A 17,830-nucleotide genomic window follows, 5' to 3' on the forward strand; every position below is an offset into this window, starting at 1 on the left:
GTCTTCTAACTTAATTAGTAAACGTTGTCTACTTGTCTCCAGTTGTAGTAGACAACCTTATATGTAATGGTCCTGCTCGTTTCGTTGTCACAGGCGGCAGCGGCAGCGACAACGTCAAACATTACCGTAAGTTATTGTTCGTTTAGTCGTCGCTATCTCTGCGGCTGACGCTACCGCTGTCACACGTATTCTGTTCGTTTTATTAACATTGTCGCTGCCGCTACCGCAACCGCAGGTTTTGTGTTCGTTTTGCTGACGCTACGGCAATTTTACACTCAATTCTTATTTTATTTTTATAAATTTGTATCATTATATTTTAAATCAAAAAATTGTAATTTAAATCTTTTACAACCAGAAAATATTTTTAATTTTAGCTGGTAATAATTTTCAGTTAGATATATAGTTATAACAACATATTTTTGTGATAAATCATGAGCTAAATTAAAACAAAAATAATAAACCAAAACATTGGACGAAAAGTAATAAAAAAAAGTTATAAAAAAGGATAGACGAAGTCTTTATAACTGAAATAATAAACGAAGTCATAAACAAAAAGAATAGCCGAAGTCATAAAAATATAAGTAAAAATTTCTAATAAGGTAAACGGCCTTGACCATATTCATTCGTGATGTTTTGACGCAGAGCTTCCATCGCTCTATCACCGGTCGGCTCATATGCAATATGTTCTTCTTCTTCTTCTTCTTCTTCTTCTTCTCCTTCTCCTTCTCCTTCTCCTTCTCCTTCTCTTTCTCCTTCTCCTTCTCCTTCTTCTTCTCTTTCTTCTCCTTCTCCTTCATCACCATGATATGCTTTTGTACTTTGCCAATGTACAAAATCATGATCTTCCCTATGTGAATCCCGTATGAAGTTGTGTAGTGCCATCGTTGCCGTTACGAGTTTAATCCACTTAGTGAGACCATATTTTGGATGCTTACGATCCAAAATCCTCCATTTTGCTTTCCACACTCCAAATGTCCTCTCAATCACAGATCGCATACCTGAATGCTTTCTGTTGAACAACTCTCGTGCACTTACTGGTGGTCCTCCTCTAGCAAATTGACCAGGAAGATATCGCAAACCACGATGTGGACCAAGATACCCTGTCTTTGTGGGATACCCAGTGTCAACAAGATAGTACTTCCCACTAGGCGGATGTGGGAAAAAAGGTTCATACCTCGCACAATGAATCAAGACCTTTGTATCATGTGCTCTACCAGGTACACCGACATATGCGTATATGAACTTCATATCGAAGTTACATATAGCAAGAACATTTATTGTAGGTTCTTGCTTTCTACCTTTATATGCTTCTGCAGATCGACTTGGAGGACGAACCGGGATATGAGTTCCATCAAGTGCTCCAACACAATCTTTAAAAAATGGCCAATATCGATCATCATTCCTCAAAACAGGGTTTACTCTGGTAAATTCACCTTCTTGTGGCTTTAGTGTATCTGCTGCAAACTTGATGAGAGCACTCAAAACATCATCAACCTTCCTTTTCACTGTATCCAATGACCGCTGATATCTTGCAGCTATATCTCGGATAGTTTTATCCTGACCAACGACCTCAAGAAACATGGCAACAGGTTCCTCAATGTAGACATTTTCAGACTCTAGTAATCCATATCGTGTAGCTAGCATCTTACATAAAGCCTCAAAAGTTCTTTGGTTCATTCGAAGAATGTCATAACATTGTGTATCTGATCCATGCATAAGTTGTTGGACATGACACCATCCTGCTCCTCGATCTGTTCTATGACTTAACCTCTCTGCAGTAAGTGAATCAATCAAACCAAGTTCATCATCATCATCACCATCATCATCACCCAACATCCATCTTCTAATCATCTACAAAACCATAGAATAGTTGCCATAAATAAACTAATTGCCAAACACAACCAAAACTCGTTAATCGTTCATAACACAACAATGTTCATAACACAACCAAAACCAAAACTCGTTCATAACACAACCAAAACCAAAACTCGTTCATAACACAACAAAACCAAAACTATAACACATGCAATGTCATGATCTGCTTCATAAACACTACAAATCATCAAGTTTCCTTCTAGTCATAAGCTCCAAAAAACTAATCTTATCTTTAGCACTAGTAAAAGCTATAAAACCCCGCCTGGTTGCTTCATCTGCTATAAGATGTTGAACTGCTGCTTTGTAAAATGAAGACCACTTCATAATTCCAGGCAATCCATTAAGTGTTGTAATACACTCTCAACACTTGATGCATACTCACGCTCCAACATCTGTTCCGCTATTTTATTCTTCTTCTCAAGAGCTTCGGTCCGTTTTATAACAGCTTCAACAACCATATCTTTCTCCCTACGCCTTTTTTTTGCTCTTGAACTTCCAACTTGGGTTTGTGTTTGAGTCTGTTTCTCTACCGGTGCTGGCATATCTTTGTCAACATAACCAACTTCATCATCATCATCTCCATCCACTGTAGAATTTAAACTAGCTTCTCCAGTTTGAGCGCTCCAACCTTCAGCTCCAGTAACTACTACCAAACGGAATTCTTCTTCAAACACATCCATATTAGCAATCATTTTGCTTCTAAATTTTCTTGCTGCAGGCCATTCCTATAAAGCATAAACAAAGGAGTGTTATATACTACTAAACTTAGGCAGAGTAACTACATTAAGAAGAGACTGTGATCAAAAGAACAAGCATATATAGCACAAGCAAGTACCTCTATTCGTTTCTTCCACCAATCATCTGATATCTCCAACCTTCCCATATCATCATACCGAGCCTCAGGCCTATTATGAGTTAACGTTCTAAAGGTGGCGTACTTTTCCTTACACGAATCATACTTATTCTTAAAATGAGGGATCCATTTGTTAAATCCCCTCTTAAATTTCTCTTCAAACTTCTTCATGATAGTATCTTTCCCAGTTTGATTCATTCCTACACTTGTTCTATTTCCTTTTTTTCTCTCATCCGCATAAAGTTGAAAGAATAATCGAGTTTCATCATCCGTCCAACTCTAAAACGATGCATAAAAAAATATGAAACCACAACCACTAAGATCCAAACCAAATACTAAGATAAAAGCCAAAACAATTACATCTTTAGACATCTTCTTTCTCAAAACACTTGAGTTTTAACCTGAGAAATCATTAAAAGCCAAACAAACAAGTGTTAAACACATCAGCCATTGCCAATAACATTAACAAGGGACTTAAGTTAAGCTACAAAGAAAGTGCCAAAACAACTCAGAAATTTATGAAACTTGGTGAAAACATTTACCACAGACATATAAAGCCACAGGAAATAACAGATCTTTATTTGGATTAACGATTTAAAAGTTATGACAAAATTAATTTCGGAACCAATTTGTTCATCATGGGTACTAAAATTAAAGAGCATATCGATCGTTCACAAGTTATGTATCTACAACATTTGGAATGTGAACTAAGAATTCAAAAAAAAACCCCAAAATTATTCAAATGTTCAAATGTTCAAAAACCCAGAATTATTCAAATGTTCTAATGTTCAAAAACCAGTGAAGATAGAGAGAGTTAGAGAGAGAGTGAAGATAGAAATTGTACCTTTGCAGATTGAACAGGGCCACGAAGAGAGAAGAGGATGAAATAGAGAAGCTGTTCACCGAGCTTTGGATTGAAATGACATGGAGGCGACGAAGCAGATGACGAAGCTTAGAGAAGATATAGATGACGAAGCTTAGAGAAGAAGAAGTCGAACCATGGAAGCGACGAAGAAGATGAGATATTTAGGATTAGTTGTTTTGTAATTTTTTGAAGATAACAAGGGTGTTTCTGTCATTTACCACACATATCGCAACTTTTAAGTCGCTGACGTTGAATTTATTCGGCGTCCAAAATTTTTAACCGCAGGATGTTGCGTCTGCCGCTGCGTCATGCCACAGCTATCGGCGTCGACCAAACGAACAGCTAAACTTGTGTCTGCCGTAGCCGCAACTACTTGCGGCGACCAAACGAACAGCCCCAATACCTAATGAGGAATATAGACGACAAGCGAGTGATTAATCTGGTCGGTGTAGATCCTCCTTAATTAGATGGTCCTTTTTGTGTAATTACAAGGTCCCCAAACTCCGTCAGTTTACAGTCATCATTGCGGTGAATTTTCGCCAAAAGAGATTAATGATCGAATTGAATTACATTAGTAACTTATGATTAAAATTATTACTATAAAGTAGTACCAAATCCAATCATTTTTTAAAAATGATTAACCAATTGATGAAAGCTTTAATGCTGTGATGCATTCATAAATTTATTATTATTATGACTATGAAATTTGTGGAAAAACCTCCAAAGGCCCTCATTGTATTACATATATAATGGGCCTACAATTCTAATAATGGGCCTAAACGAGGTTATAGAAGCTATTCAAATAATTTAACTCTTCCCTCCCCGTATACGAAAAGCAAACGCGAAAGAGAGAGAGTGAAGCTGTCTCTATATATGTCTCGAGAGCTCACTGTATCTCTTGCCGCCATAGCTTCACAAGCTCTAACATTTACTCAGTTAAACCAAATCCATGCTCAGCTCGTCGTCTTCAACTCCCTCCACCGACAAAGCTACTGGGCTTCGCGTTTAATCAACTGTTGCACGCGCCTCCGTGCGCCACCTTGCTACACGCGGCTCGTTTTCAATTCAGTGGCGTTTCCCAATGTCTTCGTCGTCACTTCGATGTATAGATACTTCTCGCATATGGACATGGCGAATGATGCTCTTCGTCTCTACGAACAAAGATCCCGTCGCGGGATGATGCCTGACGCTTGGTCTTTCCCTGTTGTGATCAAATCAGCTGGGAAGTTCGCGGTTTTGTTTCAGGCTGTTGTAGAGAAATTGGGTTTTTTTAAGGACCCTTATGTGAGGAATGTGATAATGGATATGCATGTGAAGCATAAGTCAGTGGAGAGTGCACGCAAAGTGTTCGATCAAATTACTCAGAGAACGGGTTCTGACTGGAATGTGATGATCTCTGGGTATTGGAAATGTGGAAATAAGAAGGAAGCTTGTAAATTGTTTAATATGATGCCAGAGAATGAGATTGATGTGGTTTCTTGGACGGTGATGATTACTGGTTTTGCAAAGCTTAAGGATTTGGAAAATGCGAGGAGGTATTTTGATATGATGCCGGAGAAGAGCGTTGTTTCTTGGAATGCTATGCTTTCAGGTTATGCACAAAATGGGTTTACAGAGGAAACTATTAGATTGTTTGATGAGATGTTGCGACTTGGAGTTGGAGTTAAGCCAAATGAGACCACATGGGTTATTGTTATTTCTGCTTGTTCTATCCGTGGTGATCCTTCCCTCGCTCATTCACTTGTTAAACTGATTGATGAGCAGAGAGTTCGGTTGAATTGCTTTGTGAAGACGGCATTGCTTGATATGCATGCTAAGTGTAGAGATATTCTATCTGCTAGGAGAATTTTTAACGAGTTTGGTACGCAGAAGAATCTTGTTACTTGGAATGCTATGATTTCTGGATATACTAGAATCGGTGATTTGAGTTCCGCTAGGGAGCTTTTTGATACAATGCCTGAGCGGAATGTTGTTTCTTGGAACTCGATGATAGCTGGGTATGCGCACAACGGACAACCTGCTCTAGCCATAGAGTTTTTTGAAGAGATGATTGATTACGGAGATTCCAAACCGGATGAAGTAACAATGATTAGTGTTCTCTCGGCTTGTGGACATTTGGGTGATCTAGAATTGGGTAATTGCATTGTAGATTATATTGGGAAGAACCAAATCAAGCTGAACGTTTCAGGATACAGGGCTTTGATCTTCATGTATGCAAGGTGTGGAAACCTGTGGGAAGCAAAACGGGTGTTTGACGAAATGAAGGAAAGAGATCTTGTCTCTTATAACACGGTATTCTCAGCTTTTGCAGCTAACGGAGATGGGGTTGAAACGCTGAATTTATTCTCAAAGATGAAAGGAGAAGGCATTGAGCCGGACCATACGACTTACAGTAGTGTCTTGACGGCTTGCAACCGTGCAGGATTACACGAAGAAGGCCAGAAAATATTTGAATCAATAACAAATCCATCGATGGATCATTATGCTTGTATGGATGATTTGTTGGGTTGAGTTGGTAATCACAGAGATTAATTGAGAAAATGTCAATGGATACACGCTCTTCAATGCCAGCCTAAACTCGGTGAGTTATATTCCTTAATTCTCTGATTCAATATAAAAGTTTAAACCTTTTTCCTTAAAACATCTACTAGAATCTTTAATCCAAGCTAATGATAGAACCCAAAATTCAAACTAACTTGCAATGTAAAATGGTCGTCATGTTATGTCCCACCTTTTGCCTTTTTTTTTTTGTTTTTCCTTTAGTTGTTTTGTCTCATATGCACTGTCGTGTGGGAATAGGATATCCGATATCCTCAAAGTGATAATACCAATAGGTTTCTTTATTATTTCTTACATGTGAGTGCATCCTGGTATCCGACTGCACATATCTCCAATTTGGGAAGGGTTTTGCCCGGAATACACAAAAACTCCAAGGTGCTGTCACCGTCGGTTTAGAGAGAGAGAGCTAGGAACTTGTACAACATAATCTAACCGCAAAATCAATATGTAGTTACATTTATTTTTCAAATAAATTATGATATCTAAAGGTCACACGCATATCCCTTACAAGTTTCAATAATTATGATTTGTGGCAGTCTACTAACGTAGATTATGTAGGTTTATATAATCTATAGTCGGTTGAATTTTTTGTCATTCCAAACAAATAATCTTATCATTTATTGGTAAAATGGGAGTGGTTGAAAACTCTTTAGGACCTACCTCGTGTTAGTATGGATATAAGTCATGCATTATAAGGTGCGATGGGTCTTGGCTTCTTGCTATGAAACTTCCTGGTAAAATGCCAAAGTTAGTCGCATTCTTTAGATTTTACGAGTATTCTATGTGAAAAGTACCTAACATGTTTTGTCAACTCATTCCGTGTGGGGTTCACTTATTCATTGGTTTTTGCTTCGAAGTTTCCTCCTGAAAATGCTCAAGCTCAACAGTTTCTTTTGTTTTAAGAATGTATATAACCTGAATTTTGGATAACGAGGCCACAATAGAAAACCAACATCTGCAAAACCTTTGTCTTATATCACTTAGTTTCTCCCTAAAACTCTTTTTCTATGGATCAGAGACTTCAACAAGCTGCTGAATCTGGAAGCATCGATGAGTTGTATGCTCTTATTGATGAGAATCCATACATACTTGATCACTTTGATGCGGTGCCATTTGTGAACACTCCCCTCCACGTAGCTGCAGCTGCCGGGAAGAAACAATTTGCCATGGAGATGCTGAATCTTAAACCCTCTTTTGCCAGAAAGCTGAACACAAGCGGCTACAGTCCATTGCATCTCGCTGTGGATAATGATCAAAGAGGCTTTGTCTCCAGGATGCTTTGGCTTGATCACAGCCTTGCCCGTGTTAAAGGGAGAAATGGCATCACACCGTTTCTTTCCCTAGTTTTAAGAGGAAACGCAGATCTTGTGGCAGAGTGCCTCCTAACTTCCCCTGAATGTATCGAAGATGTGAATGTGAATGGCCAAAATGCACTGCATCTAGCTGTGATATATGAAAGATTTGAAGTTCTCCAAGTCCTCACGGGATGGATCCAGAGAATGAGCCAAAAAAATGCTGACTCGATCGAGATTCTTGTTCTGAATAAAAGGGATTTCGGCTACAACACAGCCTTGCACTTTGCAGCTTATAAGAATGATCATCAGGCATGTTTTCTTTTCGTTCAGTTCTATTTTTTGTATGTCAGATATAAAAGCTCTACCAAGTGACAATGAGTCGAGTGAAATATGATTATTCTAAATTGAAGAATCTTTCTGATATGAGATTACTTATCGAATGATCTATTTTGTGTAGGTAGTTAAACTTTTACTAGAATGCCGGTTGGTGCAGCGGAACAAAGTCAATGGTGCCGGTTTAACATTCCTTGATATCTTAAGAAATCAGGGACAGAGAACTGCAGGGGCAGAGTTGAGAAGCCAGGGACAGAGAGCCGCAGGTGGAGAGTTAAGAAGCCAGGGACAGAGACCCGTAGCCGTGGGTGTGGACTTGGATTTGGAACAAGTTGTTGTAAAAACCGGGTGTAAAGAGGCAGCTTCAGTGCGAAAATCCAAAGCAAGGTCTGAATTTTTGAAATCACCATTCACTTTCGTGACATACTGCTCCACGAGCATGAGACGCCTAAGGTCTAAAACTTCTGATGAAGCTCGGGGAGTGTTCCTGATTGTATGCGCTTTGATAACAACAGCCACTTATCAGACTGCCCTCCAGCCTCCCGGAGGTGTACACCAATCTGAGGACGCGAATGCGGGTTCTGTGGTGATGAAACATGCATTCTTCATCCTTCTTTGGGTTTCCAACACCGTAGGTTTCTGCTGCGCTTTATTCTACACCTTTTGTCTCATACCACTTGGTAGTATGTTTGCTACGTGGTTCTTTTGGACTGGGACATCTCTGTGCATTTCTTATGCACTAGCAATGGCAGTAATCTCACCACATCCTCTAGTGTTTCTTTCAGCCACCGTTGCCTTCTTCGTGCTTTTTGCTCTCTTTCTCTTGTTGGATGCTTTCGTAACTGGTTGGCGGAACCATGAGACGGTGGCACCTAAGCCCAGATTGAGCTGGTTTTGGAAGGTTTGATACAACACTACTATAACAGAGGAGAAGGCTTTGAGAATGCAAACGATTTAAACCTTCAACACATGACACATCTCTCTTATGTTTATGTAAAATCTTGTATTTTAATGAGTTTCATTAGGTTCTCGGAGTTAATAAATAAGCTTGATACCAAAGCGTTGTATTTGGTGAGTATTGCAGCTGATACTTAAAATCGATCCAGACGTTGACTGAATGAGGATATATAGAGAACGAGAAAACATGAAGCAGCTTACAAGCAGCCGGCCAAAGGTATGTTCTGAGGAATCTCAAGGAAGATAAAAAAATATGGACAACTTATTCAAAATATCTGTTTGTATATGGGGTAAAGGTATAAGATAGGTGGATGGAGTAATTTTGTTATCAATTAGAGAGCTCCTGTTGACATTGTTGGCAAATATCATATATTGGTAAAATGTCGAGTGGTTGGAAACTCTTTAGGACCCACCTCGTGTGATATGAAATCAACCTCCCATGAGAAAGTTCAAATTAAGGTTCCTGCATCCAAGCTTTTGCTGCTAAAACTCCCAAGTTAGTCACTTTACTTTTTGTTAAGAGCATATCTAATCTAAATTGTGAGGAACCACAATAGGAACCAAACAAAAAAGTGTTCCTGCGTAGTTCTGCTGCACCCTTACAGTCTTACTTTACTGTATTGATCTTACTGAATGCTATTCTAAACATTTTTCTTGTTTACTTTTCTGCCAAAAGCTCCCTCTCTATGGATCCAAGACTTCAACAGGCTGCTGAATCTGGTAGCATCAGTGACTTGTATGCTTTGATTGATGAGAACCCGTACCTTCTGGAGAGCATCGATACCGTGCCATTTGTGAACACTCCCCTTCACATAGCTGCCGCTTCTGGAAAAAGAGCATTTGCCGCAGAGATACTGAATCTTAAGCCGTCCTTTGCGAGAAAGCTGAACACAAATGGATACAGTCCGTTACACCTTGCTGTGGAAAAGGACCAACAAGAGTTTGTCACGTGGCTGCTCAGGCTTGATCCCGGCCTTTCTCGCGTTAGAGGGAGAGAAGGCATCACGCTGTTCCATCTCCTAGTGATAAGAGGGAACGTCGATCTTGTGGTAGAGTGCCTCATAACTTTCCCTGAATGTATTAAAGATGTGAGCGTGAATGGGCAAAATGCTCTGCATCTTGCTGTGATGAACGATAGGTTTGAAGTTCTCCAAGTCCTTACCGGGTGCATCCAGAGAAGGAGCCAAAGAAACGCTCTCCCTACCGAGTATGCTTTTCTGAATAAATCGGATCTAACCCACAACACGGCTTTGCACCTTGCAGCATATAAGAATGATAATCAGGCATGCTTCATTTTCTACAATTAATATCAGCATTTTCTAGATCATTAGAGAAACAAAGCCAAAGCTTTGACATTTTTCATGCAGGCGGTGAGATTGTTGCTAGAATGTAGGATGGTGCAACGGAACGAAGTGAATGGTGATGGTTTAACATTCCTTGATATCTTAAGAAGACAGGGACATATTGATGAAGGTGGAGACTTGGAACAAGTTGCTCTAAAAACCGGCTGCAAGGAAGCATCTTCTCTGCCAAAATCAATGAAAACGTATGACTTGTTCAAATCACCAATCACATTTTTGGCCTACTGCTCCACTCACACAAGGCGCATAAGTTCTGACACTTCAGAGGAAGCTCGAGGAGTCTTCTTGATTATATGCACTTTGCTAATCACAGCCACTTACCAAACCGCTCTCCAGCCTCCAGGAGGTGTAGACCAGTCCGAGGGTCATGCGGTGATGAAACATACATTCTTCATCGTCCTATGGGTTTCTAACACTATAGGCTTCTGCTGCGCTATATTCTACACCTTTTGTCTTTTACCAGCTAGAGGCTTGTTGACACTATGGTTCTTTTATATAGGAGCGTCTCTATGCGTCTCTTACGCCCTTGCAATGGCTGTAATCTCGCCCCACCCTTTACTGTTTCTCTCCGCGTGCTTTGCCTTGTACCTGCTTTTTTCCTTTCTATGTCTTGATGGAAGTTTTTGTAAGGCAATGGCGTAGTCATCAGACGGTAACACCTGATCCCCTGTTTAGCTGGTTTTGGAAGGTTTGATACAGCAGTTTGTCACCTTACTGCAGCAGAAGGACTTTGAGAATGCAAATATGCAATCTGTAAACGTATGTAATGTCCATTTTGATTAGTTCCATGTAATAATAAATCGGCTTGTATATGCATGTTAGTAATGTCATAAGGTTCCAGGAAGAAAAAAAGAGTGTGTTTGTGATATATCTCGAGTCTTTTCACACTTTATTTATTGTTTCTTACAATTGTTGGTTGGTTAAACCGTTAGTGAGATGTTTGAGAAATCAATTAAGCCATATTAGCCAACCTCTGGAGAATCCAATAAACAATGCAATAATATTATAAAATTGAAAAATAAACAATCACTAACTTGGAAGCTTTTGACACTGCAGAAAAAAACTAAAGAAGAAGAGTGAAGGCTTGATTTAAAAATCTAAGAAGATTAATAAAAAAAAAAAAAGCAAACTTTAGTTGATTCTTGATGATCAAAAGAAGAAGAAACCCTAGTTAGGAAAGAGATGGATTTGGTCAGTACGGCGGTGGAGCTTTGGCGTGTACATCAGAGCCACCCATCTGGCAACTGTACATCGACTCTCCTCCACTTCCCTCCGCCACATGTCCAGATACCGGAGGTGATTGGCCCTCCCCTTCCCCTGACACAGCGTTCTCTTCCTCCGCCGCGGGTATCCGGTGATACGAAGGGTTACTGAAACTAGCGGCGACGACGTAGAAAGTTCCGGCGGAAACGAGAGGACCAGCGACGAATCCACCAATGACCTGTCCCTGATGCCCGGCGAGAGAGACGGTGAAGAAATTGGAGACAGGAGGAGACAAGGGGGTGCTAGGCGGAAAGAAAGTGGCGGAGATGGAGAGGAGATCGAACTTGCCGTGGAAAGTAATGGTTGAGCCAGGAGCTGCCGGAGAAGGCTGACGCAAAGTGACGTCAGTGACGGAGCCTGAGCCACTGAGGACGCAAAAGCCGATGCCCTTTTGGTGGCAGAAGCGGTTAATGGCTTCAACGACGTCGACACCAGAGGGTATTTGGAGGATGTAAGGACTCATAGGAGGCTCGGAGGTGACAAAGATTGGTGCTTTTGGTTTGTTCTTCGAACCTCGAGGTCTGCCACGTGAACACCGGACCATTTCCATGGAGGAGGAGGAGGAGGAGGAGGAGGAAGGGGAGAGCTGCAAGTGTTGTTTTTGAGAAACCTTCGACAACATTTTGTTTTTATCTTTTGGAGTTTTGTGTTATATGATAAAATACAAAAGATGCAGAGAGGTTTGGTATGGTATTGTGATTTATAAAGACGACGACTAGTCTAATCTTTTTGGGATATGGCCAAAAAAGAAAATAATGTTTTTTTTATAAAAAGAGGAGAATGAGAGAATAGGGAAGAAGGAATATGAGATTTGAAAGCAACAAACTTTAGCCTTTAAGACATAACCCATCCGTCCATTACATAGAAATGAGTAGTACTTCTGTTTGATCTTTACTGAGTGTTCACTCTCTATGGATCCAAGGCTTCAACAGGCTGCTGAATCCGGTAGCATCGGTGACTTTGTATGCCTGGATTGGTGAGAATACGTGCATACTGGATACTGCTCCATCTCCTTGTGGTGTCGAGTGCCTCATAACTTGCCTTGAATGTTTCCAAGATGTGAGTGTTAATGGCGAGGATGCTCTGTATTTTGGCTGTGATGAATGATAGATTGTAACTTCTCCATTTTCCTTATCGGATGGATCCAGAGAATGAGCCAAAGAGATGCCTTATCTAGTACTGGGTATGCTTTACTGTTTTCTCTCTGCTCTTGTATCTGCTTAGAGACAAAGATAATCTCCTCTCTATGATGACTCTATATGTCTTGGTAAGGCAATGTGCAGAACCATCAGATAATGGCAGCACCTGATCCCTGCTTCTGGTTTTGGTAGGTTTGATACAACTCTTGAGAGGACTTTGAGGATGCAAAGATACAACAACCTTTGAACATATGCCATAAATGACTTATGGAGCCAAAATTGTGAAACGTCCAATAAAATGAATTTCATCCTAGGGGGGAGAAATCCAGATGCCAGAGAGTCCCACTTGTTTTTAAATTGTTTCTTCTTCCACATGTACATGTGGTTTCTTGGGGTCTTCAACTCTTTCTTTATTGTTTCTTGCATTGGTTCGTTGGTCCTTGGTTCTTGGTAAAGGCAATTTCTGCCATTATTGTCTTCTTGTTAAACTGTAATCAATCTTGCTGAATTTAGATCACAAACAGCTCTCTCTCTCTGTCTCTTTCTCTCCATGGATCCGAGAGTACTACATGCTGCTGAAACTGGAAGCATCAACAACTTTTATGATCTTATTGATGAGAATCCTTACATTCTTGATAACATCAATGCCGTGCCATTTGTCAACACTCCGCTCCACGTAGCTGCAGCATATGGGAACATACCATTCGCCATGGAAATGCTGAATCTTAAGCCATCGTTTGCCAGAAAGCTGAACACAAGTGGGTATAGTCCATTGCATCTTGCTGTGGAAAAAGATCACAGAAAGTTCATAACATGGCTGCTCTGGCTTGATCCTGGACTTGCTCGAGTTAAAGGGAGAGAAGGAATCACACCTTTTCATCTCATTGTCGTAAAAGTAGATGTAAATCTTGTGGTAGACTGTCTTATGTCTTGCCCTGATTGTATCCAAGATGTGAGTGTGAATGGCCATAACGTTCTTCACCTTGCTGTGCTGAATAATAGATTTGAAGTTCTCCAAATTCTCACAGGTTGGATCCAAAGAATGAGTCAAAGAGATGCTGCTGTCACTGAATCTGATATCTTGAATAAATAAGATTTATCTTCCAACACGCCTCTACATCTTGCAGCATATAAGGAAGATCATCAGGCATGGTTCTTAAACCTTCAATTTTTCTTTACTCATGTATGATTTTTCCAATTATCCGTTTTGTTTCATAATTAGACCGACTGTAGAATATATGTATGCAGGCTGCAAAACTATTACTAGAACGTCAGCTGGTGAAACCGAACGAAGTAAATGGTGATGGTTTGACATTCCTTGCTATTGTAAGAAACCAAGAACAGAGTAGAGACTTGGATTTGGAACTAGTTGTTGTAAAAACCGGGTGCAAGGAGACTGCTTCTCTTCCAAAACTCGAGAAACCTTCCGATCACTTTAAGTCACCAGTCACTTTCTGGACTCATATTTCCATTGGCCTCAGACGCCTAAGGTCCGACACTTCAGAAGAAGGCCGTGCAGTCTTCTTGATTATATGTACTTTGATAATCACATCCACTTATCAAACCGCACTGCAGCCTCCGGGAGGTGTACACCAATCCGAGGGTGGAGGTACAGCGGTGATGAAGCAGACAGTCTTCATCGTCCTATGGGTTTCCAACACTATAGGCTTCTGTTGCGCTCTACTCTACACGTTTTGTCTCCTGCCAATTGGTAGCTTGTTTACCACATGGTTCTTTTGGATTGGAGCGTCTCTCGGAGTTTCTTATGCACTCGCTATGGCTGTAATCTCACCTAATCCTCTATTGTTTCTCTGTGCCGCCTTCACCTTGTACCTGCTCTTTCCTATGTATCTCTTGATGGAAATTTTCATATCCCTGAGGCTGAGCCATCTTAAGGCTGCAGTAAATCGAATCTTTATCTGACATAAATGAAACAGAGGGTACTTTGAAAATCCAAAGATATTAACCTTCTAAAACATATTGTGTTTAACTGTTAAGTTCTACGAGGTAATCAACTCAATTAGTTTCATCAGGCTTTAGAAGCCAAAGCTGTAAAACAACTAAACAGGAAGAAGAAACTCGTTGACACAAACTAGAGAGTGCTTAAAGACAGAATTTTCTCAGAAACATAAGACAAATTAGTCATAACATTAACAGCAAAAAAAAAAGAAAAAAAAAAAGAGACATTACTAACTGTAAGCTGTCTCAATCCCATTAAAACTACGCAATCAGAAGCCTTTTGTTTCTTCTTCTTCCCACAGCTAAACTCTTGTTCTGTTGTTTTCTTCAACTGTGAAAACTTTCGTCTCTTTCACAGCATCTAATGTTATTGTCACCTTTCAAGCTTTGATTTTCTTGCTGGTACTGCAACTCGGGCATTTGTAATGTTTGATGTTCTCAGCCTTAGCTGGTGTGATCTTCACACATTTTCCATGGAACCATTTCTCACAAGCATCGCAGCATATCCAGAACTCATCTCCTCCATAGTTATCTCCACACGCACCACAAACTGCACCTTGTTCGTCATCTTCCTCCTCACTCTCATCATCTTCTTTTGGTGGTGGGGACATCTTTGAAGCCTTAGTGTGAGATTCAGAATGACGAGGCTACATGAGGAAACAAAGGAGTAAATAAAGTTAAGAACCCAACAACGATAGTTGGACAGTGAGAGAAAAGAAAAAAAAGAATGGAGTAAAGAGACAGAGGCTTCTACCTTGGTACCACTAGATTTGCTTCTGCTACTGTTGTGGTTAGCAGATTGATCCTTGGATTGCTTTGCATTGCCAGTCACAACCTCAAAAATGGTTGGGAGATCATTTATCATCTGGAAGAGCCTCTTCCTGAGAACAATTAACGAGGTCAGAGGCAAGAAAACTAAACGATTTGACTCTACAATGTCAGAGAATAAAAACACGGTTCCACAAATTTGGGGAACTAGCGGCTCACATAAACATTGAACTTGATATAACTCAATAAAATCCTGGTTTGATTCACAACACTTCTGGGTACACTTCTCTCTACTGAAGTTACTGATACAAAATGATAATCACTTCTACAGAGTTTTTTCACAGAACAAGATATCTCGAGTTTAGAGGAGAACCAGAGATTGTAACAACTAACAAGAGTTAATGAGGTGATAAATGCTAGAATGTTGCAGCTACCATAATGGTCATTGTAACTTAAACAAACATGTGTACAAGGGAAATTAACATAGAACACTGAGCAGAAAAGGATTCTTACCTCTCATTCTTACCAAATCCAAAACGTGCACCAAAGTAGAATGCAACAGAGATAAGCCACGAATCACTGTGAACTGCAACCAAAGATATCCAATCTTTCTCTAGCATACCATCTCTTGCGAAATTGATGCCTAAAGCTGGTTCAGGAAGCTCGGGGGGAACCTCCTCGACGGGGAGATTAACCTCCCATGTCTCATTTGGAAGTCCATAAAGACACAAGTTTTCCTTCTCTGCATTAGTAAAAAAATAATTACCCTAAGATGAGAAAGTCACACAGAAAACTAGCTTCATCATAGTTACGTATATGCTGAAACACAAAAACATTTAAAGTCTCAATCTGTTACCATGAAACCAACAAACTGTTGAGACAGACAGACAACAACTCTGACAGGAAGGTAAAACTACTAATAGAGGAGACAACTAGACAAAAGATCAAGACAACAAATCTACTGCAGATGGGATCTAATAAGGAAGAAGATATCTCAAGTAATCTAACAAAAAAATGCAATTTCCATCACAAACTCTTCCCTAATCCAAACCCAAAAGGAACTCTCTTGCACTTAAAAATCTTAACTTTAGTAATAAAAAAAACAACTCTAGAAAACAAACTAAACAAGCAAAGAATCAATGCGTTACGAAGCTATACAAAGACTTAAAACATGGGTAATGAAAAAAAAACTCACCAGGGTCACACTGATGGTAAAACTTCTGAACATCTGCAAAACAAAAACATAAATCGTCAAATCCAAGCAGATTAAATTAAACCAAGAACATGAAAGGAGAACAAAGCTGAAATCTTTTGAGCTTTTTCCAATAAACGAAGAAAACCCAATTGAAAAAAATAAAAATAAAATAAAAGATTTGTCGAGAGCAGAAGAAAACAGAGTATTAGGAGAGAAAGGGATCGAGAGCTGACCAGTAGAGAGAGCCTTGATGAGACCAGCTCTACGGCCACGAAAGTCGCTAAAGACCTCTTCGACAGTGCGAGGTATAGGATGCCCTTCCATATTGCTTTCAAGCCAAAGACTTCAACAACAGATGAGAACGAAATCAGCCTCACACACCCAACCCAAGTATCGAGATGCAAAAGAAACAAAAAAACAAAAAAAAAAGCCAAGATCGGCTTATTGTAAACTTTGATAGAAATCGTATTCGGGGAGAGTGAAATCTATAACCTTTCAGAGGAATTTATTTTGGGGAAATTGAGAAGAAGACAGAGAGAGAGAGAGAGAGAGAGAGAGACAGAGCAGAGCTAAAGAAGAAAAAAAAAACCCTAAAAACGAAAAGGAAAGGAGACAAAAGACAATTTGGGGGATTGGAAGCAACGGAACAGATTAAAGACAAAAGATTATTTTATTTATTATTTTTTAATATCTTTTATTATTATTTTTAATTTCTTTTTTGTCACACAATATTTATTTATCTTACGACGGAAAATATTTATACTCTTGTATTTCTTTTTTTTTTAATTGCCGTCAACATACTATGTATTTACAATCTTTAGTTAATGAGTTAAATCACACGAGTTAGTATAACCTCGTTAATTAATAAAATCAAGTATTTATATTAAATCATAATATGATATCTATTCTCCGACGTAAAAGAACTATGCAAAAAATTCATTCATGCATAAGTATGAGAGTATACATTACGATGGCATATTTTGTTCTATTTTACAGTTTTTTTTTTGTTAGTAATCAGTATTTCAACATATCTTACGATGAATTAAAAGATTTGTTGGGAAAATAAAGAATCTAATGAATTGATAATGCTACTAATAATTCAGAAAATTGGAAAAAAAATACAAATAAAGAATTTTTATATTATTTTCTCTTTCATAATTAACTTCTTATTTATCTTTTTAAAAGTGGTTGATGATTTTATTAAATTCATTTTTGGTTATATATACTATTTTATTAAAAAATTTTGGTTAATTGTCATGTTAATTATACTCAAATCAAACACTGGAAATCTCTAATATATAGAACCCTAAAAAAAACCATGTGGATGAACTAGACATTAGTTCTCCTATATTTTTCAATATAGGATTTGAGGTTACGTATAAACAAATGGACTTGACGAGTGCCGCTT

The 17,830-nt window shown here is 39.2% G+C and overlaps 5 protein-coding genes and 3 pseudogenes across 15 annotated transcripts; 5 read left to right on the forward strand and 3 right to left on the reverse strand.

The window, feature by feature from the left end:
* Nucleotides 1-567: 567 nt before the first annotated feature.
* On the reverse strand, nucleotides 568-3,100 carry LOC147946621 (uncharacterized). 3 transcript variants are annotated; one of them, XM_087508469.1, is made up of 3 exons: nucleotides 3,089-3,100; nucleotides 819-1,851; nucleotides 568-764 (listed from the first exon to the last, which is right to left on the reverse strand). In XM_087508469.1, exons 1-3 carry the CDS (start codon nucleotides 3,098-3,100, stop codon nucleotides 592-594), a joined length of 1,218 nt encoding a protein of 405 aa, XP_087364595.1. In that variant the 3' UTR covers nucleotides 568-591. The 3 variants fall into 3 exon arrangements, with proteins under 3 accessions (XP_087364595.1, XP_087364596.1, XP_087364594.1); XM_087508470.1 differs by having other exon boundaries at nucleotides 568-731; nucleotides 801-1,851; XM_087508468.1 differs by having other exon boundaries at nucleotides 568-1,851.
* Nucleotides 3,101-4,419: 1,319 nt separating this feature from the next.
* On the forward strand, nucleotides 4,420-7,851 carry LOC104773212 (pentatricopeptide repeat-containing protein At1g14470 pseudogene; annotated as a pseudogene). Its single transcript, XR_015595232.1, has 2 exons — nucleotides 4,420-6,174; nucleotides 7,169-7,851. The product of XR_015595232.1 is annotated as a pentatricopeptide repeat-containing protein At1g14470 pseudogene (transcript).
* LOC104773256 (ankyrin repeat-containing protein BDA1) lies at nucleotides 6,983-8,910 on the forward strand. 3 transcript variants are annotated; one of them, XR_015595233.1, is made up of 3 exons: nucleotides 7,076-7,760; nucleotides 7,909-8,773; nucleotides 8,865-8,910. XR_015595233.1 is itself a non-coding variant. In XM_010497835.3 (2 exons), the coding sequence occupies exons 1-2, from the start codon at nucleotides 7,160-7,162 to the stop codon at nucleotides 8,685-8,687; spliced, it is 1,380 nt and encodes a 459-aa protein (XP_010496137.2). In that variant the 5' UTR covers nucleotides 6,983-7,159; the 3' UTR covers nucleotides 8,688-8,839. The 3 variants fall into 3 exon arrangements, 2 of the variants coding, with proteins under 2 accessions (XP_010496137.2, XP_087364593.1); XM_010497835.3 differs by lacking the exon at nucleotides 8,865-8,910 and having other exon boundaries at nucleotides 6,983-7,756; nucleotides 7,905-8,839; XM_087508467.1 differs by lacking the exon at nucleotides 8,865-8,910 and having other exon boundaries at nucleotides 7,909-8,839.
* A 172-nt stretch (nucleotides 8,911-9,082) lies between these two features.
* Nucleotides 9,083-10,966, forward strand: LOC104773245 (ankyrin repeat-containing protein BDA1-like; annotated as a pseudogene). The gene is made up of 3 exons (XR_015595234.1): nucleotides 9,083-9,233; nucleotides 9,414-10,020; nucleotides 10,105-10,966. The product of XR_015595234.1 is annotated as an ankyrin repeat-containing protein BDA1-like (transcript).
* A 118-nt stretch (nucleotides 10,967-11,084) lies between these two features.
* On the reverse strand, nucleotides 11,085-12,178 carry LOC104773237 (AT-hook motif nuclear-localized protein 28). Its single transcript, XM_010497819.3, has one exon. It carries the CDS (start codon nucleotides 11,981-11,983, stop codon nucleotides 11,291-11,293), a length of 693 nt encoding a protein of 230 aa, XP_010496121.1. The 5' UTR covers nucleotides 11,984-12,178; the 3' UTR covers nucleotides 11,085-11,290.
* An 872-nt stretch (nucleotides 12,179-13,050) lies between these two features.
* Nucleotides 13,051-14,446, forward strand: LOC104773231 (ankyrin repeat-containing protein BDA1 pseudogene; annotated as a pseudogene). The gene is made up of 2 exons (XR_015595236.1): nucleotides 13,051-13,647; nucleotides 13,749-14,446. The product of XR_015595236.1 is annotated as an ankyrin repeat-containing protein BDA1 pseudogene (transcript).
* On the forward strand, nucleotides 13,613-14,446 carry LOC147946622 (ankyrin repeat-containing protein BDA1-like). The gene has a single exon (XM_087508474.1). It carries the CDS (start codon nucleotides 13,743-13,745, stop codon nucleotides 14,421-14,423), a length of 681 nt encoding a protein of 226 aa, XP_087364600.1. The 5' UTR covers nucleotides 13,613-13,742; the 3' UTR covers nucleotides 14,424-14,446.
* Nucleotides 14,447-14,561: 115 nt separating this feature from the next.
* Nucleotides 14,562-17,077, reverse strand: LOC104773220 (PHD finger protein ALFIN-LIKE 7-like). 4 transcript variants are annotated; one of them, XM_019243447.2, is made up of 6 exons: nucleotides 16,915-17,077; nucleotides 16,656-16,765; nucleotides 16,423-16,455; nucleotides 15,741-15,969; nucleotides 15,214-15,340; nucleotides 14,562-15,106 (listed from the first exon to the last, which is right to left on the reverse strand). In XM_019243447.2, the coding sequence occupies exons 2-6, from the start codon at nucleotides 16,744-16,746 to the stop codon at nucleotides 14,840-14,842; spliced, it is 747 nt and encodes a 248-aa protein (XP_019098992.1). In that variant the 5' UTR covers nucleotides 16,747-16,765; nucleotides 16,915-17,077; the 3' UTR covers nucleotides 14,562-14,839. The 4 variants fall into 4 exon arrangements, with proteins under 4 accessions (XP_019098992.1, XP_087364598.1, XP_087364599.1 ...); XM_087508472.1 differs by having other exon boundaries at nucleotides 14,562-15,340; nucleotides 16,915-17,031; XM_087508473.1 differs by lacking the exon at nucleotides 16,915-17,077 and having other exon boundaries at nucleotides 16,656-16,887.
* Between the last annotated feature and the right edge of the window lie 753 nt (nucleotides 17,078-17,830).

The sequence above is a fragment of the Camelina sativa genome, chromosome 3 (assembly GCF_030686135.1).
Source record: "Camelina sativa cultivar CO46 ecotype springtype chromosome 3, ASM3068613v1".
NCBI classification, from domain to species: domain Eukaryota; kingdom Viridiplantae; phylum Streptophyta; class Magnoliopsida; order Brassicales; family Brassicaceae; genus Camelina; species Camelina sativa.